This window comes from Tarenaya hassleriana, unplaced genomic scaffold (genome assembly GCF_000463585.1).
Source record: "Tarenaya hassleriana unplaced genomic scaffold, ASM46358v1 Cleome5, whole genome shotgun sequence".
Classification (NCBI taxonomy): Eukaryota; Viridiplantae; Streptophyta; class Magnoliopsida; order Brassicales; family Cleomaceae; genus Tarenaya; species Tarenaya hassleriana.
In genome coordinates, this window is record NW_010967707.1 from 1009865 (window position 1) to 1029561 (window position 19697).

At 37.6% G+C, this 19697-nt stretch overlaps 4 protein-coding genes and 1 pseudogene across 5 annotated transcripts in view; 1 reads left to right on the forward strand and 4 right to left on the reverse strand.

Moving 5' to 3' along the window:
- The window catches only part of LOC104826078 (RING-H2 finger protein ATL16-like), a 2017-nt gene extending 1634 nt beyond the window's left edge, over positions 1–383 (reverse strand). The window contains exon 1 of one of the 2 annotated variants that reach the window (XM_010558596.1): positions 30–383. In XM_010558596.1, coding sequence (XP_010556898.1) covers positions 30–105 — 76 coding nt within the window. In that variant the 5' untranslated portion in view covers positions 106–383. Of the gene's footprint in view, positions 1–22 lie in introns of both variants that reach the window. The other variant, XM_010558597.1, reaches the window with a different exon arrangement.
- A 3096-nt stretch (positions 384–3479) lies between these two features.
- Positions 3480–6583, forward strand: LOC104826079 (serine/threonine-protein phosphatase PP1 isozyme 7). Its single transcript, XM_010558598.1, has 5 exons — positions 3480–3787; positions 4865–5029; positions 5354–5913; positions 5993–6214; positions 6302–6583. Exons 1-5 carry the CDS (start codon positions 3652–3654, stop codon positions 6332–6334), a joined length of 1116 nt encoding a protein of 371 aa, XP_010556900.1. The 5' UTR covers positions 3480–3651; the 3' UTR covers positions 6335–6583.
- Positions 6584–7137: 554 nt separating this feature from the next.
- Positions 7138–9117, reverse strand: LOC104826080 (probable inorganic phosphate transporter 1-3). Its single transcript, XM_010558599.1, has 3 exons — positions 9111–9117; positions 8594–9008; positions 7138–8491 (listed from the first exon to the last, which is right to left on the reverse strand). Exons 2-3 carry the CDS (start codon positions 8995–8997, stop codon positions 7315–7317), a joined length of 1581 nt encoding a protein of 526 aa, XP_010556901.1. The 5' UTR covers positions 8998–9008; positions 9111–9117; the 3' UTR covers positions 7138–7314.
- A 251-nt stretch (positions 9118–9368) lies between these two features.
- LOC104827377 (inorganic phosphate transporter 1-1) lies at positions 9369–10380 on the reverse strand. The gene is made up of 3 exons (XM_010560550.1): positions 10315–10380; positions 9796–10210; positions 9369–9693 (listed from the first exon to the last, which is right to left on the reverse strand). Exons 2-3 carry the CDS (start codon positions 10197–10199, stop codon positions 9369–9371), a joined length of 729 nt encoding a protein of 242 aa, XP_010558852.1. The 5' UTR covers positions 10200–10210; positions 10315–10380.
- A 1041-nt stretch (positions 10381–11421) lies between these two features.
- LOC104826081 lies at positions 11422–13259 on the reverse strand (annotated as a pseudogene).
- Between the last annotated feature and the right edge of the window lie 6438 nt (positions 13260–19697).

Sequence of the window (19697 nt, forward strand, 5' to 3'; positions counted from 1 at the left end):
AATTAAGGTTGCATATACATAAGAAGAGCGGAAGATGGGGCCTGCGACCGGCGGCGGTGGAAACGCCAGGTTGATGAAGGGATTGCGAGGATTCGATGGATCCATCGATCGGCTGGAATGCCCGCGAATGACGGAACGTTGGGAGAAAAAGTTGCACCCTTTGGAGATCTTGGGATCGAGAGCAAGATCACAAGTGCAAGAACCGATGTGGAAAAGAAAATGCACAGACTTTTGATCCTTTGAGGGTATAAAATCTATCAAATATGTGTTATATATATGTATATGTGTATCTAACACAGATGACCTATGTTAGACGCTATGAGAGAGAGAGAGAGAGAGAGAGAGAGAGCGGAAGAAGAAGAGTAAAACGATGGGGAAAAGCAAGAGAGTTGGTGAGATTTCTGATGCTCTTCTTCAGACCAAACTCTTTATTATTTTAGTTTTTACGTGTCCGATTAGTTTTTATCTCGATCGGTGGGAATCCTATACTATTTTTTTTTGTTTTATTTCAGTTTTTTAAAATAAAAAAATAATACCCAACCATTTTTTTTTGTCCTTGTGGCTTTTAATACTACAATTAACCCGTAGGAACTATATAGAGTTTGGAATATTATTTCAGTTTTTAGGTATATACAAATTCGGAATTAGAAACACGTGTAAAACATAAACATTGAATGTATTCGCCCGTAAATAATATGAAATTAAATTTATTATTTTTTAACAAGCGAGAGAAATGATATATATTTAGCTTTGCAGGGGTAAGATTGTTTCAACGATATTGGATCATATGACGTGATCACCTTTTCAAATATCGGAGGCGTGTTTATTTGTATTACCTTGTAATTAATGTGATATAGTGATATGATACCATCCGATTGTACAATTTAGCAATTATTTAATCTGATAGGCCCTCTAACCATAATATGTCGGCAGGGCTTTGTTTTGCTGCTCTTTATCATATGCTCTTTACCAATATATTTTGTATGAAAATTACAAAATAATCGAACCGTTTTAATTTGACAGACGATTAGAATATTGGACCAACGATTATAGTTGGTGTGTGTATGTGTGTGTAATTTCTTCATGTTATAATATTCGTGTTATGGTTAATCCACAAGACTCGTAGTTCCAAAATAGGTATTTAGCGATGTATAAATTTACTGATATTACTTTTAAAATATATAGGTTTATTAAGAGTATCATCTTTTTTTTTTTTAAATTTCATTTTTTCTTATGTGAGAGTATTGATTGATTAGTGATGGGAAATGTTTAAACAATTTAATTAAGGGTTCCGCAAGATTTTTCGAACACATCAATTTATAATCATCATTAATCACAAAGGGCACATGCACCCTACCATCTCCCCATGCATCCATGTCACAAAATAGGGAGAAGAGGTTTTTTTTTTATCTTCAAATATTTTAACTCAACTTACCAATAAATATCCAAATACACATATTAAGTTATTAAGGGGGAAAAAGGCAATAACAAATGGGCTAAGTGGATCCAGAGACTCCAGATTATAATATATATATATATACACACACAATCACACAAGAATATACATACATATACATATGCAGGATTGCAGGTGAATATAAGCTGGATTTGTCAATGTTCATGATTTACCCTTTATTATATTTGATTTTTTAGCATCTGGGATTGTATTTTATTGATTCATCAAAGTCTGAATCTGTTTTCAGAGGTCATATCTACTGTATGAAGAAACCCATCTTTTCTTTTTCCTTCTTTCTTTGGCTCTTTTCACAAATTTAAAATTTACAGAAAATGAAAAAAAAAACATTAAATATAAAAAGAAAATCAAGGACCTTCACTGTTTCCATACTTTGCCATGTGTGACGATTTTCTTTTTGGGTAAGAAAAAAAATGTTAGGTGAAGTGTTTATGGTACAGAACAGAAGAGAACTATTCCGGTGAGAAACACCGTGTCGTGTCTGATTAATTTATTTTAGTATTTATTATGTGTGTGTGTGTGTATATATATATATTACAGAATTCTAATATTTAGAAATTAAAAAAAAAGAAAATTTTAAAAGATCCAAGCTTTTGCACTAAGTCAAGGGATTGATGGGAAACTTGCCGGTACAGCTTTGGGGCCCGAACGTCTTGATCTGCATATTGAAATATTACGTTACAATAAATGAGAAACTAATTAACAATAACTCAAAACAGTGTGAAGAAGTTAATAATAATACCCCATTATACAGCTTTTTCACGAAGGGTTGGACATGCAATCAGAAGTGTTTTATCGTTATAACCCATTTAATTAATAAATCCGATTTTATAAAAAAATCTCATGTTCATGCACGTATACATTAATTGGCACGTTGCATGACAAGTTCATTGACTTTCTGCGTAATGGATATGTATTCCATGATTACCGTAATTAAGGTTGCATATACATAAACAATATATGAAAGGGTAATTAATTTAATTTCATTCGACAAGCATGAATGATCTTTGGAAATATATGTATATATATATATTTAATAACAAACACGATGGAACTACAGTTTCATTAAACGATGTTACTAGAGAGATCTACAGAGAAAAATATATAAAACAATAAGACGAGAAGCTAAACGACACAAATTCATAAGAAATCATGACAAGTTCATTGACTTTCTGCGTGTAAGTCGACAAGATGGCAGCACAAAAACAGCTTTGTATAAATTGAAATTGATAAACAAATATTGATTAACAAAAAATAATGGTAGAGTATTTCCCATGAAGCTCTCTCAAAATAAAATAAAATAATAATTATACTCAGAAAACCATGAGAAAATTCAGATGATTCCACATGGGAACAACTTGTGATGACCAGTGGGTCCACTTCGGGAATCTAATTTATATATATAACATTTGATTCACTATTTTACTTAGCTTCATATATATATATATATATATATATTCTCACAGCAAATGTTATATCTATGCAAATGTAATGACGCTGTTTACAAAGAGTTCGAGTCTATCGCTGAATTGACTGTTCTCTGGTATCCACGATAAATTTCTTTTGACTTTGACTATATAGAATCCCGGACGATTCGACGAATTATCATATGCCACGTGGACAACGGGGGTCAGCAGCACGTTATCCAAATGTCAGTCACGTGAGCGCATCTGATCAGTACACGTGGTATAGACAACTAATTACGTGATTATTTAAAAGAAAGTCGTCGTAAAAGTAACATTTGATAGTCGGTTGAAATGATAACGCAGTCATCAATACAATTAAGGGGGGACATTAATTGTTAGTGAAAATCCCGATTGAGGCCACGTGTTGTCACGTGCTGACTTTCATGGGCCTTTCACGTTTTGGGTATATTGGGCTTCATAATGGGCTTTAGATGTCCTAATGGGTTTTGTAGAATGGGCTTCATTCATTACTGTTTTTAAATGGGCCGAACCTATAAATTTTATGGGTTAAAAGTTCGATTTTCTCTGGCTGCCTGAATTCCTCACAATTGCCCTTCTCTGATTTTCCGGGGAGCTTCAGAGCCTCCTGGTTCGCCGGAAACCTAGATCTCTGCGGCGGACCATTGAAACACTTTCACCATTTCTTCCATCTCTTCCTTTGATCACAATATTCGTGTGAAAAAGACAGGCAAGCTCTCCACGGCGGCGATTATGGCGATCATCCTCGGAATCTCTCTTCCTCCTCCTCTGCCTCACAGACAGGCGCCGGGCAACCAAAGAGCGCGCAAAACAGAGGCGACGGCGACGGTGGATACTCCGCCAGGGATATCGCCGTCGAAGTGGGAAGGTGGGTTCTGAGTCCTGAAAATGTTTTGTTGTAAGCCATTAAAGGAGACGAGTACAAGAATGTTGTTGTCTATGTCTGATAATACTTGACCTCTACATCTGTATCTGTATACAAGAAAATATGAAGTTGTTTGCTTGATTTCAGTTTTCAATGATTTGTTGAGTTGTATCCATCTAAACAAACCATTTCAAAATCCGAAAACCAGATTTGAATCGAATCAAAGATTTGTAATGATGATTTATGCTCTACAAAAGCCTCTCATTGTATTCCCCACTTGGATCTCTCTTCATTTCCTTTTTCAGTTCCCATTCTGAAAAAAAAAAAAGTGGAAGAACACAGAAAAAACCGGAAAAATATTCTCCAAAATCTCACATTTCTCATTGATTCTTCTCGCGTCCTCTCACGTTCGTTAGCCGCAAAGGTGAAGAACATGTTCTGAAGATTGAGTCAATTGCTTGATGTGACACTCCACAGTCATGTTGAGAAGACATTATGAATCCAAAAACCTTAACCGTGTCGGAAAAAGATCATCTTTTTGTGTGCGTCCGTCCAATAGGATTTTAGCCACTGTTCTGACGCTCAGCCTTGTGCCTTTCTTCTTTACTCATCCCACGATGATTTCAGCTGGAAGAACTCTCAACCCTTTATTCTAATGCATTAAATATCCCTACTTTTCTGTTGAGGATTGAAAGTAACGCACTGAGATTGTTAATTGTTTGAGAGAAACGGGGAATTTTCTCTGCAGTGGTGGTAACTAAAACAGAATCTTGGGAGTATGAGATCATGAACACGAACATCGTCGATAAAACGCGGGTTTGTTAGAAAAGAGAAGGAATATATTCTTCAAAGCGGCTTTTAAGTTGTCTGAAACACAATTCTCGCCATTCCTTTCTCGAAGAGCAAGAATAAAAGAATACAGAGTCAAAGTTTTTGGACTCCGTTATCTTTATTTGAAGGGGTCTCATCCTTTTTTGCTTACAGTTTCCTGGGTTTCTTGTCGTTGTTGTTCATTGTCTCTGTTTCGAGTTGTATTCGTTGTCAGAGAGGAAAAGAGAAGCTTATTGGTGATGGATACAGGTGTTCTGAATTCTGTGATCAACAGGTTGCTTGAAGCGAGGGAGAAACCGGGCAAGATTGTTCAGCTGTCTGAAAGCGAAATCAGACAGCTCTGTTTTGTCTCCAGAGACATCTTCTTGAGGCAGCCAAATCTCTTGGAGCTTGAAGCTCCTGTCAAAATCTGTGGTACCTCTCTCTCTCTCTCTCTCTCTCTCTCTCTCTCTCTCTCTCTCTCTCTCTGTAGTTTTCTGAGATTGGTCTTGTGAAACTTCTGGTTTATACAAGATTGGAGTATAATTCCCAGAAAAAAGTTATGTTTTTTTCCATGTGCTATATGTTCCTGAACCTTTCCTGCATTCTCAAGAGATTCTTGTGCTTAAACTGAGTATGGAAGTTATCTGAACCCAGATGTAGAAATCGAAAGTTCATCATTTGATCACAATCTTCCCAACAAAACAAGCATTTTTAACATTTTAATCGATCTTACAAACCCATTGGCGATGGAAACAGGGGACATTCATGGTCAGTATTCAGATCTTCTGAGGCTCTTCGAATACGGAGCACACCCTCCTCGCTCGAACTACTTGTTCCTCGGAGATTACGTGGATCGTGGCAAACAGAGCATCGAAACGATCTGTCTTCTTCTCGCTTACAAAATCAAATACCCAGAAAACTTCTTCCTTCTCAGAGGAAACCACGAATGTGCTTCCATTAACCGCATCTATGGCTTCTACGACGAATGCAAACGGCGTTTCAGCGTCAAAATCTGGCGAACTTTCACCGATTGCTTCAACTGTCTTCCCGTCGCAGCCCTCGTAGATGATCGGATTCTCTGTATGCATGGCGGGCTTTCTCCCGACCTGCGCAGCTTGAGACAGATAAGGGACATTAGACGACCTACTGATGTTCCCGACAATGGTTTGCTCTGTGATCTCTTGTGGTCTGATCCTGACAAAGAGATCAAAGGTTGGGGAACGAATGATCGAGGAGTTTCTTACACATTCGGGGCCGATATCGTTTCTGGGTTTCTGAAAAGGCTCGACCTTGACCTCATCTGCCGTGCTCACCAGGTTCTTGAATGTTCTTTGTGCCCTAAGCAACCGTGTTTTCTCGTACCGATGCAGATTTTTACAGAACTTGGATTTGCAGGTAGTAGAAGATGGATTCGAGTTCTTCGCGAACAAGAAGCTCGTCACGATATTCTCGGCACCAAATTACTGCGGTGAGTTCGATAACGCGGGAGCTATGATGAGCGTGGATGAAGATCTGATCTGTTCTTTCCAGATTCTGAGGCCTACCGACAAGAAATCGAAATTCAGCTTCGGAAGCAGAGTTGCTGCAAAAACGAGCTTTCCTTATCCCAAAGCGAAGGTAACGAATGTTCCTGAAACATCCCTTGGTTTTGAATTTAGACATAAACCACGTAATGACCATTTTTTTTTCCCTTCAAATTTTCAGTCCATTCTAAGTTCCAAGAGCTCGAAGTACTAGAACTGATGAAGATCTCGGTCTCAGATTCTGCAGAGCATGACCATGTTCCGGGCTCCGCATCTTCCATGGGAGAGAATGAGAATGTTAAAATACAATTTCAGACAATGTAAAAAGAAAAAATTATGTTTTTTTTTTTTTAATTTTCCATTTTCTGGTTCAGTGCCTTGATCCAAAACGAACCGTTTTAAATTGGGTCTCAAATGGGCCGATAGATAAAATGATAGTGGGCCTCGGATTGGGTTTATGATATCTAATTATCCATTTTACTCTTCAGACCCAACCAGTACACGCCCTCTTCTCGTAGGGGCATTCTTGTCATTTATTTTTACTTTCCGATCTTTTTTATTGTTATATCAGAATATCACTAGATATTATTAATTAATATTTAAATTTCGCTAAATAAAATGATGCTACGCGTGGCTCTTATTCTTGTCCTGCCTTGTATTAACTTAAATATATCCCCGTTTTTTGCTCGATATTGGTTCGACAAAAAAAAATGTGAAAACTTTTGGTACGAGTTATTATTTGATATATGTTGATTGTATATTAATGTGTTGTGTTACTATGTGCATCACCCCTTGCATAATCCCTAACGTTTTGCCCGAATATAATTTCAATATCCGTAACGTTTTCCGGTTGCATGTGTCCCCGATTTGAGCTTTATTTATTTGATCTAAGCCCATTTTCTACACTCTTGGCCCAACTAGTATTAAGAAAAAAGCCCTCTGGGGGCATTTCTGTCATTGTACTTATTTACAGAACTCTTTGGACAGGTAACGTAACACGTTTTGTTAGAACTCAGAGAGATCAACAAACAAAATGCATTGGACAGCGAATACATTTAGACTACAAAACAAACACTCTTAAGAAGAGAACACATCACAAATCAATAGCTGCTTTTGTTGAACCACTCGTACCAAAAAACACAACATATAATAGAAGAAAAACTCGCCCGACAAAGAAAAACTCGCCCAACATATTTAATCTTGATCTTTCTTATCGGGATTGGCCTCGCCGGAGAGTTCTTCGAGGGACTTGCCCTTTGATTCAGGAACGAGGAGAGTGAATACCATACCGGCGAAGTTGACGCAGCCGAGGGCTATCAAAGAGTTCTTGACGCCGATGCCTGGCGAGTAGCCATGGTCCACCTTTGTCTTGTCCTTCGGCTGAGCTGCGTATAAGAATCCGAACGCCCCTATTATGGCCCCCGCCTTTCCTGACGCCGCCGAGATTCCGTGGCACGTCGATCTCAGCCTGGCCGGGAATATCTCTGCCGGGACGATGAACGTCGTCGAGTTTGGGCCGAAGTTCGCGAAGAAGAAAGTCAGAGAGTACATCACCACGAATCCGATGCGGTTATCCGGCTTGGTCCAGTGGTTGTAAGGGAAGGCTATGGCGAACATGAAGACCGTCATGAAGAAGAATCCCATCAGTTGTATCGCGAACCTTCCCATTATGTCGATGAACGCGACCGTGAACCAGTAACCGGGAACCGTACTGCAGAGCGCGATCAGGGTCTGCGCCCTGCCGATCTTGAACACCTCGTGGATGGCGTTCATAGTGGCCGCCTTTGGGATCCATCCGATGGCCGAGAAGATGTCTTTCTGGAACAAGTTCTGGCTGTAGAAAGCGATGTCGAGCAAGAACCATGTAGAGGTTGTGCCGAGAAGGTGGAGGCCATGGCGTCTCAGGAATTCGGCGGAGAACAATCCATAGTTAAGTTTGGGGTCCTTGATGAGTTCCTCCTCCCTTTCTTGGACCTCGAGATCAACCTGCAAGACCTTGGACATGTCCTGAGCCGCCTGTTTGACGTTCTTGGCGACCAAGGCGGTGTAACGGGCGGTTTCAGGCATCTTCATACGCCAGTAATAGGTCAAGGCCGCTGGAAGAGCGCCGACCATGAGGATGATACGCCATACGTAATCAGCTTGAGGAGGCGTCGAGAGGGCTCGGTCCACTGCATATGTCGGGGCCGGGAATTGGTGGTCGAATATGCTCGAGACTATGAGCGCTACCATACCTCCGACCAAGATTCCGACGCCCTGCATGGCGAACACGGCCGCTATGAAAGCTCCACGTGTCTTCTTGTTCGCGTATTCGGACATGATGGTGGCGGAAAGAGGGTAGTCGCCTCCGATGCCGAACCCTAGCCAGAACCTGTAACATTACGAATCAGACCACCTCTTTTGTTAAAAAAAATAAAGTTGAGATTTTTTTTCACTTGATCAGTTTATGCGAAATACGAATATCGATCGACACCTGAAGAAGCAGAGAGTGGTCATGACTCCCTTAGCGGCGTGGCCAAAGGAGAGACCAGAGGCGACGGAGCAGAGGACCATCAGGATCAAAGTGATACCGTAGACTTTCTTCCGTCCCAATTTGTCACCGAGCCATCCGAAGAAGAGCTGACCGGCCAATGTTCCGCAGAGGGCGACGCCATTGACGGCCGCAGAGACGTCAGGAGGGAGGGTTCCCGGCTTAGGTGAGGTCGGGTCGAAGTAATAGATCCGGCCGAGGAGCTTCGTGACCAGAGAGATGCAGAAGAGATCGTATGCATCAGTGAAGAATCCCATTCCGGCTATCACAATGGCCGTGAAATGGTAAAGCTGCGTCTTTGCCACATCGAGTGCCTTGAGCACTCCTATCTGTTGGTCCTCAGCCATCCCCTTTTGACCTTACATACATACAAAACCCACCATTGTTAATTAGTCCCAAACTAAAACTGGGTTTATAATCTGAAACATGTTATAAGTTTTTGTCGGAAATCTGAACTCACCTTGTCGTTGCGTTACTCAGTTGTGGCAGAGACGAGAGAGACAGTATGAGGAGTTGACGAGGTGGTGATTTTGGATTTCGAAATTTTGGTGGCAATTTATAGAAGAGGAGAGAGAGTGTTAAAGGCATCTTTTGGGAATAATGCTTTTTTCACATATAATTAACTATACTATTAACTCGTTCAACGTTTTAAAATTTACAAACCTATCCTCTTAATCGATACTACACAATGCATGATATTTAATTATAAACTCAATATCTATACGCAACAATAAGGCATCTTCATACGCCAGTAATAGGTCAAGGCCGCTGGAAGAGCGCCGACCATGAGGATGATACGCCATACGTAATCGGCTTGAGGAGGCGTCGAGAGGGCTCGGTCCACTGCGTATGTCGGGGCCGGGAATTGGTGGTCGAATATGCTTGAGACTATGAGCGCTACCATACCTCCGACCAAGATTCCGACGCCCTGCATGGCGAACACGGCCGCTATGAAAGCTCCACGTGTCTTCTTGTTCGCGTATTCGGACATGATGGTGGCGGAAAGAGGGTAGTCGCCTCCGATGCCGAACCCTAGCCAGAACCTGTAACATTACGAATCAGACCACCTCTTTTGTTAAAAAAAATAAAGTTGAGATTTTTTTTCACTTGATCAGTTTATGCGAAATACGAATATCGATCGACACCTGAAGAAGCAGAGAGTGGTCATGACTCCCTTAGCGGCGTGGCCAAAGGAGAGACCAGAGGCGACGGAGCAGAGGACCATCAGGATCAAAGTGATACCGTAGACTTTCTTCCGTCCCAATTTGTCACCGAGCCATCCGAAGAAGAGCTGACCAGCCAATGTTCCGCAGAGGGCGACGCCATTGACGGCCGCAGAGACGTCAGGAGGGAGGGTTCCCGGCTTAGGTGAGGTCGGGTCGAAGTAATAGATCCGGCCGAGGAGCTTCGTGACCAGAGAGATGCAGAAGAGATCGTATGCATCAGTGAAGAATCCCATTCCGGCTATCACAATGGCCGTGAAATGGTAAAGCTGCGTCTTTGCCACATCGAGTGCCTTGAGCACTCCTATCTGTTGATCTTCAGCCATCCCCTTTTGACCTTTCGTATATACACAAAACCCGCCATTGTTAATTAGTCCCAAACTAAAACTGGGTTTATAATCTGAAACATGTTATAAGTTTTTGTCGGAAATCTGAACTCACCTTGTCGTTGCGTTACTCAGTTGTGGCAGAGACGAGAGAGACAGTATGAGGAGTTGACGAGGTGGTGATTTTGGATTTCGAAATTTTGGTGGCAATTTATAGAAGAGGAGAGAGAGTGTTAAAGGCATCTTTTGGGAATAATGCTTTTTGCAATTAGGTCAAACTAATCAAGTTTTGTAGCCTTAGACCAAACTCTATTTGTTTATTTTTTTCATAATTAACTCGTTCAACGTTTTTAAATTTACAAAAATACCCTCTTTATTGATACTACGCCATGCATGCTATTTAATTATAATCTTGATATGTATACGCAACAATAATGCATAAAGTAAACCAATCTGCTTACAAAATTTTAAATGTTCTATTAGTCATTAATACGAATAGGCATGTGATCATGTGGATTGTTTAGACGTATAACTAATAAAATCTGGAGAAAAAAAACTATAATGTTATAGTTCTAATAGTAGGGTAATATGGTAATTATATGAAATCAACAGGGCAATTTGGTCAATTTTTCATATTTTATGAAATAATGACAGGTGTAATCTCTTGCTTTGACATTTGGATCCACCCATTGTATTTATGTGGACACAGGGAGAGAAAATTATAAGAATAAATAAAAGCATAAACGGAGTGCTTTCCATGTTTATAGAGTATCTAATCATTTATTACCATTATATTATACGTTCCAGCTCTATCCATATCTTCTCCAAAAATTGAAATTTGCAATCTAATTAACCATTAGTGCGATACATGCGCTATAATCTTTTTGCTCGAACAGTTGACATTAGAGTGCCAATTTGGGGATACGTTGTCATGAAAAGGATTTCCAAAAAAGTCAAACTAATTAAAATAATATCCCTCTATTATAAAATATAAATAAAAAATACATTATTTGTTAAATAAAGCAAACAGTTTTAGATTTTTATTGTTATCCATTATGACCAACATGCAGACCATTAATTCTTAGTGGACAACACTTCTCTTTGTATATACCCTCCATCTTTCACATAACGAATATATTTTTTTCTTCCTTTAATTTAAACGAAGCACCAAGTATGCATCACACTATCACGCCCGAATCACACAACGACATCCATAAAAAAAAACACATTTCGTATAATTGAAAAAGGTGATATGATTGGAAAGAATATCAATCTTCGTCGACCTTGGCCTCGCCGGAGAGTTCTTCGAGGGACTTGCCCTTGGATTCAGGAACGAGGAAAGTACACAACATCCCGACAAAGTTGATGACGCCGAGCATTATCAAAGAGTTCTTCACTCCGATGCCTGGTGGGTATCCTGCGTCCACCTTCGTCTTGTCCTTTGGCTGCGCTGCGTATAAGAATCCGAACGCTCCCACGATCGCACCCGCTTTCCCTGTCGCGGCAGAGATTCCGTGACACGTCGACCTCAGCCTGGCCGGGAATATCTCTGCCGGGACGATGAACGTCGTTGCATTCGGTCCAAAGTTGGCGAAGAAGAAAGTGAGAGAGTACATCACCACGAATCCGATGCGGTTATCCGGCTTGATCCAGTGGTTGTATGGGAAGGCTATGGCGAACATGAAGACCGTCATGAAGAAGAACCCCATCAGTTGGATCCAGAACCTTCCGATTATATCTATGAATGCGACCGTGAACCAGTAACCGGGGACGGTACTGCAGAGCGCGATTAGGGTTTGTGCCCTGCCGATCATGAACACCTCGTGGATACCGTTCACCGTGGCTGCCTTTGGAATCCATCCGATGGCCGAGAAAATATCTTTCTGGAACAAGTTCTGGCTGTAGAAAGCGATGTCGAGCAAGAACCATGTAGAGGTTGTACCAAGAAGGTGAAGCCCGTGGCGTCTCAAGAATTCAGCGGAGAACAAGCCATAGGTAAGTTTCGGGTCCTTGATGAGTTCCTCCTCCCTTTCTTGGACTTCCAGATCAACCTGCAAAACCTTGGACATGTCCTGAGCTGCCTGTTTGACGTTCTTGGCGACCAAAGCCGTGTAACGGGCGGTTTCGGGCATCTTCATACGCCAATAATAGGTCAATGCGGCTGGAAGAGCGCCGACCATGAGGATGATACGCCATATGTAGTCTGCTTGAGGAGGAGTCGAAAGATTTCGGTTCACTTGGTACGTTGGAGCCGGGAACTTGTGGTCGAATATGCTTGAGACCATGAGCGCTACCATACCTCCGGCCAAGATCCCGACGCCCTGCATGGCGAATACTGCCGCGATGAAAGCCCCACGAGTCTTCTTGTTCGCGTATTCAGACATGATGGTGGCGGAGAGAGGGTAGTCACCTCCGATGCCGAACCCTAACCAGAACCTGTGACGGCAGGGTGTTGTAATTAATAAATCTACATACATTATATAGCTAGATAGCTGTAGGTGTTCTTTCTATTAGCAGAATAAATGGGGATGTAACAAAATACTTGTGTTACGTACAACATATATATATATCGGATCAGGTTATGACATGAAATATTTAACCAGTTATATATATATATATATATATGTATGTTTTGCGTTAATGTACCTGAAGAAGCAGAGAGTGGTCATGACACCCTTGGCAGAGTTGCCAAAGGAGAGGCCAGAGGCAACTGAGCAAACGACCATCATGACCAAAGTGATACCGTACACTTTCTTGCGTCCGAGTTTGTCACCGAGCCACCCGAAGAAGAGCTGACCGGCCAACGTCCCACAGAGGGCGACACCATTGACGGCTGCACACACATCCGGTGGGAGGGTTCCGGGCTTAGCCGACTGAGGGTTGTGGTAATAGAGACGGCCGAGGAGCTTTGTGACCAGCGAGATGCAGAAGAGATCGTACGCATCGGTGAAGAATCCCATTCCGGCTATCACAATGGCCGTGAAATGGTAAAGCTGCGTCAAGCTGCGTCTTTGCCCCATCCAGTGCCTTGAGCACTCCTATCTGTTGATCCTCAGCCATTGTCTTTTGACCTTCCGACAACTCGATCTGCTGACAAAACCAGTGTTACATCATGTTCAAAACAGAAATTAGGGTTATAGAAGAAAACGACAATAATGCGCACAACAGTTACTGATAACTATATTATTTTTCTGTTTATCAAATCTATGACTTGTACTTGTTAAGAAGAGTGAGGACCTCATGAAAGAAAAACATCTAAGTTATCAGCATTAACTAATTAAAGCGCGTGTATACACATGCATGGACATATATATATACAAGTTATAGCAAGTCGAAAAGATTACATGTTCACTAATTGGAGTGAGAGAAACCTGAAGAAGAGACAGTTCACCTGGTCAGTCTAATGTTAATTCGCTGCGAAAGATACGGTTTAGCCTTAGAGTGGTGATGATATATGATATATGAGGCTAACAATGGTGGCTATTTATATTGCAAAAGTGATGGGAGATTGATGGCTACATGATCTCCGGCATCTTCCAAGGTATTGCCCCCTTCTGGTTATATATATATATATTGGGGGGGTTAATAAAAAAAATATCCCGGTATATGCCCCCTTCTGGTTTTGTGTATATATATATATAATTTGTTCTTGGCCAAGTTTATACACATCAATTCTCTCTTTTTTTGGGGGGTTAATAAAAAAAATATCCCACAAATATCATTTGGATTTCTGACCCCTACATTAATCTATCCAAATTAACCCACACGAAGAACCCATTAGTAGAACTCGTTTCAATTTTATCCCACAAATATCATTTTTTTAAAGAATTTCAAATTCATCGGTTTAAATGAAGAAATCACTTAGAAAACTAAAATTACGCCAAAAATATATACATATAAGAAAACCCCTTTTTTTTAGCGCAAGATATCCTTAATAATCAAGAAGACATCCACGATGTACAAGTCAAGGTTCACGGTCTTCGTTTCTCTTGTCGGAAAACGTACAAGCTCGTTCCAACTTCCGTACGGGTTTTAGCCGCAGGGTACAATCTTTGACATGTCACCTGGAGACGCGTACCTCGTCCAGCATTTTTTCTTTCAAATTTCCAAATTGTATATATTCAATTCAATATATATGCTTTGTAGATAATATAATATCTATTGTATTCTTGGGTAAAATCGGAGATTTGACCCTAAAGAAGGGTAAAAATGTGATTCTCTATCAAGTCGAGCTCTTGATATCTATAACATTTTTATATTTGATACACCTTGTTGGTGGTCCCTAAACAAAATCGACAATTTTTTAATTATTATATACGAATTTTTAGAAAACCATCTTTATTATTGATAATCGAAAAATCTTGGAATATTTTAGGTTTGTATTTATTGTTATGGAAGGATATATTAAAACTTTAATGGATATTTCTATATCTTATATAATTTTTCATATAACAGCATCTTATTCAATCAATCTCACTAGAAGCATGCTAGGTATATAAAATGTCTTTATGAGTGAGAAAGTGGATTTCTTGAATGTCAACTCATTGTTTCCCAACAAAGATAAAATGGAGATTTTGAAGATAACTCTATTTTCCATGCATTCCCAAAAATGAAAACGAATTAAAAATGAAAACAAACAAAAAGAAAACCCTTCAAATTAGGGTTCCTGCTGTAAGTTTTCAGAAATTTATTTGTTCATGATGTTTATGTTCCTCCGTACAATTCTTCTGCTTAGTTTTTTTAACCAATATTTTTTTTTCACTATTTGGAAGGCCATCTCGTAACAAAATTCTTTTTATTTTTTATTTACTTTCCCACCTCATGGATTATTTTATAAAAGTCAACTATTTTAACCTCCATAAAAAAATATTTTAAAAATTCGATTAACTGAAACTTCCCTCTCGCTGAAAGTCAACTGTTTTTTTAAGTTCCAAAAAAAAGATTAAAACATTTTAATTGACGAAAATATCCCTTTGCCTAAAAGTCAACGGCTTATAGGAGAAAAAAAAACACAAATATGTGAAACTCGGTCCAAGCTGCATGACCAAATTTAAATTTTCGACCACTTATACTCTTAACAATATATTTCTAAAACAAATGGCTTCCATATTTTTGTAATCAATCTGAGTGGAAAGTCTCCCATAATAGGTTGATGATTAGTCATTTTATGTATTTTGCGTTCTTAATTGTCATTATTAGTGCACATATACACAATAAAATAAATTATAATAAAGAACTTATATAAACTATATCAATTACCATTATAGATTATTCAGAGTAGGAGTTGGCAGAATGACTAGCATATAGGAAAATATTATTCTTAGAATATTATCATTAATATTGTTATGATTTACCCTAGATATTATGTCTAGAATATTCTACTGTATTTTCCTATATATTATGATGTATTCTTTTCGTTATCAATAATAGAAAAATATTTTCCTATTATGGTATCAGAGTTTCGATTTTTGCTCTAATTTTTTTTTCCTTCTCATCAACAATGTCGGTCGAATCCGAAAACGATGATGAAGATGACAACGATGTACTAAATCCAATAGTATCATCGCCTTGAGTATCGTTTTAAATTTATTTTGCTCTTTTTTTTCTCTATTTTCTTTCCTCGACGGCGGTGTTCATCACCGCCAACCCTAGTCGATGAGCTATTTTTCTTAACGACGATGTTCGTTTATCGACGTCACCCCTAGCCGATGTGCTATTCTTTTTTTTTCTCTGACGATGTTCGTATATCGACGTCAACCCTAGTCGTTATAAGCTCTTTAAACATGGTTTTTACCCTCTTTCGATTGGAAAACTCCGATCGTCGATCCACGTATTTGCATCACTTATTTTTATTTTCTTCTCTTGTCCCGCTGCTAGACTATCACGCATTATGCGTCGCGCTTTTGCGTCCATTTTTTTTTCTTCTCTCTGACCTAGCCGCTATATACACCGCAGTTTTTTGCGCTGCCGACTTCATTGTCGTGTAACCCAATTCACGCATACGCGTCGCACTTTCGTGCCATATCAACCTCTGAGAATACAACTCTCAAACTTTTCAAACGTTATCAAGCAACACCGACTCAAGTCTGAACTACACCAACACATGGAAGATGATTCGTTTAATACGATCATAATTTCAGTTTTCAATTTTTATATAACAAGATTGAATTCATCATATAGATGATTCATCTTGAGGGGATATATAGGAAGATATTATTCTTAGAATATTATCATTAATATTGTTATAATTTACCCTAGATATTATGCCTAGAATATTCTATTGTATTTTCTTATATATTATGATGTATTCTTTTCATTATCAATAATAGAAAAATATTTTCCTATTATAGCATCCCTTTTATGTAGAAAAAGTCAACGCCCGGAATGTTGTACGGATTAAGAAGCCGTCGTAATTTATTGTCATTATATAATATATTTTTTTTGGTTGAAGTCATTATATAATATTGCATGATCTCCATCTCATATATCCACGATATCAAAAGTTAGATGAAGACCATATATAAGTTACAGCACATATAAGATAGATATAATATATCCCACAATTATTATAAGTTTGAAAATAATTAGATTATAGCTTTTTTTACGATTATAGCTTATATTTCAGAATTATAGATCAACAAGAGTTTGTTTTAGGCTATAATACTCGTAGAAAAACTAAAACAATTGATTTACAATATTTCACATTACATTAAAAATAAGCCCTAACACAATAAATATTTCATTGAAACTACTAAAACAATATTTCTTATTAGAACATCTCAACGTTTGTCTTTATTGCGAATATCTTATTATAACTTCCCAAATATTTTATCAAAAAAAAAACTTCCCAAATAAAATTAAATACGAAAACAATAATAACTCTCTAATCATCGGCAGTATATTGTCTTTTTCTTGAAAAGGCATCCATCATTGAACTTCCATAATCCGTACGACTTTATACATATACATACACATATATATATATATATTTATATATAAGAATCAATATCAATGAAATCGTCTTAACATAGATATTTAATTGTTTACTTTAAAAAAAATGTGTATATATAATCACTTCGGAAAATTTATCCAACTATTTGATTATATGATGATGAAATCATTTGTATACCGTAATTGCAATATGGTTATATTATCAATATAGTTGAAAAATTGCAAATAATTTTCATAGCGATATACAGACTGGCACTGTATTAAATTTGTCAAACTAAGAGTTGAACCAATCTTCTTCCTCCGTCATTTTTTAATACGTTCACTAATCTTTTGACAAAATTTTAACGTATTCATTTATGTCCGATAAAATTAATAAAATTCATAATAGTGATTCCCGTAGAGAATTGAATCCACAATTCCTTGATTGCACATTGGTTGCATTTGCTTATTTATAGTATAAACATTTTAATTGTAAAAAATTATATCATTTGTATTACAAAATATTTAATTTAAATAAATTATCTTTTTTTTATAATTGATTTCTATCAATTTAATTTGAAGAAATTAAGTTACATCCAAGCCAATGAATTTAGATGCATGGAAATATTATTCGATCAAATTCGGTTTAGTTTTGTACCGTTTTATATAATAAAGTGCAAGATTACGGTTCATCCAATTTCGAGTGAAATTTTATCATTTTATAACATGAAAACATGTCATGTATATCGGATTAAAAAGTAGGCGAAGTAAAATTATATCGAATAATCAATGACTACATATGGCATTAATAAATGAAATATTCCGATTGAGACAGATCGTGTGTTGGTATCTCCTATTTCATGGGATCATGTTGCGCACCTAGCTTTTTTTTTAATCCTCTTCCACAAAGAAATTCGGCTGTTTTACTACGGAAAATCTGTCGGTTATTTATTTTTTATTAAAAACAAACAAACAAATAAATAAATAATATATGAAATACTGCCAATTCAACATATATATATATATATATATTCTAATTATTCGCATAGATATGAATATAACTTCAATGCATACAATTGTTTTTCAAAAAAAACATAATTCTATTTTTACCAAATAAACGACGGCGGTGTTCATCACCGCCAACCCTAGTCGATGAGCTATTTTTCTTAACGACGATGTTCGTTTATCGACGTCAACCCTAGCCGATGTGCTATTCTTTTTTTTTCTCTGACGATGTTCGTATATCGACGTCAACCCTAGTCGTTATAAGCTCTTTAAACATGGTTTTTACCCTCTTTCGATTGGAAAACTCCGATCGTCGATCCACGTATTTGCATCACTTATTTTTATTTTCTTCTCTTGTCCCGCTGCTAGACTATCACGCATTATGCGTCGCGCTTTTGCGTCCATTTTTTTTTCTTCTTTTCTCCGGCCTAGCCGCTATTCACACCGCAATTTTTTTTTTTGCGTTGCCGACCTCATTATCGCGCAACCCAACTCGCGCATATGCGCCGCACATCCGTGCCACATCAGCCTCCAAGAATACAACTCTCAAGCTCTTCAAACGTTATCAAGCAACACCAACTCAAGTCTAGACTACACCACCACATGAAAGATGATTCGTTTAATACGATCACAATTTCAGTTTTCAGTTTTTATGTAACAAGATTGAATTCATCATAGATGATTCATCTTGAGGGTATATAGGAAGATATTATTCTTAGAATATTATCATTAATATTGTTATAATTTACCCTAGATATTATGCCTAGAATATTCTATTGTATTTTCTTATATATTATGATGTATTCTTTTCATTATCAATAATAGAAAAATATTTTCCTATTATAGCATCCCTTTTATGTAGAAAAAGTCAACGCCCGGAATGTTGTACGGATTAAGAAGCCGTCGTAATTTATTGTCATTATATAATATATTTTTTTTGGTTGAAGTCATTATATAATATTGCATGATCTCCATCTCATATATCCACGATATCAAAAGTTAGATGAAGACCATATATAAGTTACAGCACATATAAGATAGATATAATATATCCCACAATTATTATAAGTTTGAAAATAATTAGATTATAGCTTTTTTTACGATTATAGCTTATATTTCAGAATTATAGATCAACAAGAGTTTGTTTTAGGCTATAATACTCGTAGAAAAACTAAAACAATTGATTTACAATATTTCACATTACATTAAAAATAAGCCCTAACACAATAAATATTTCATTGAAACTACTAAAACAATATTTCTTATTAGAACATCTCAACGTTTGTCTTTATTGCGAATATCTTATTATAACTTCCCAAATATTTTATCAAAAAAAAAACTTCCCAAATAAAATTAAATACGAAAACAATAATAACTCTCTAATCATCGGCAGTATATTGTCTTTTTCTTGAAAAGGCATCCATCATTGAACTTCCATAATCCGTACGACTTTATACATATACATACACATATATATATATATATTTATATATAAGAATCAATATCAATGAAATCGTCTTAACATAGATATTTAATTGTTTACTTTAAAAAAAATGTGTATAT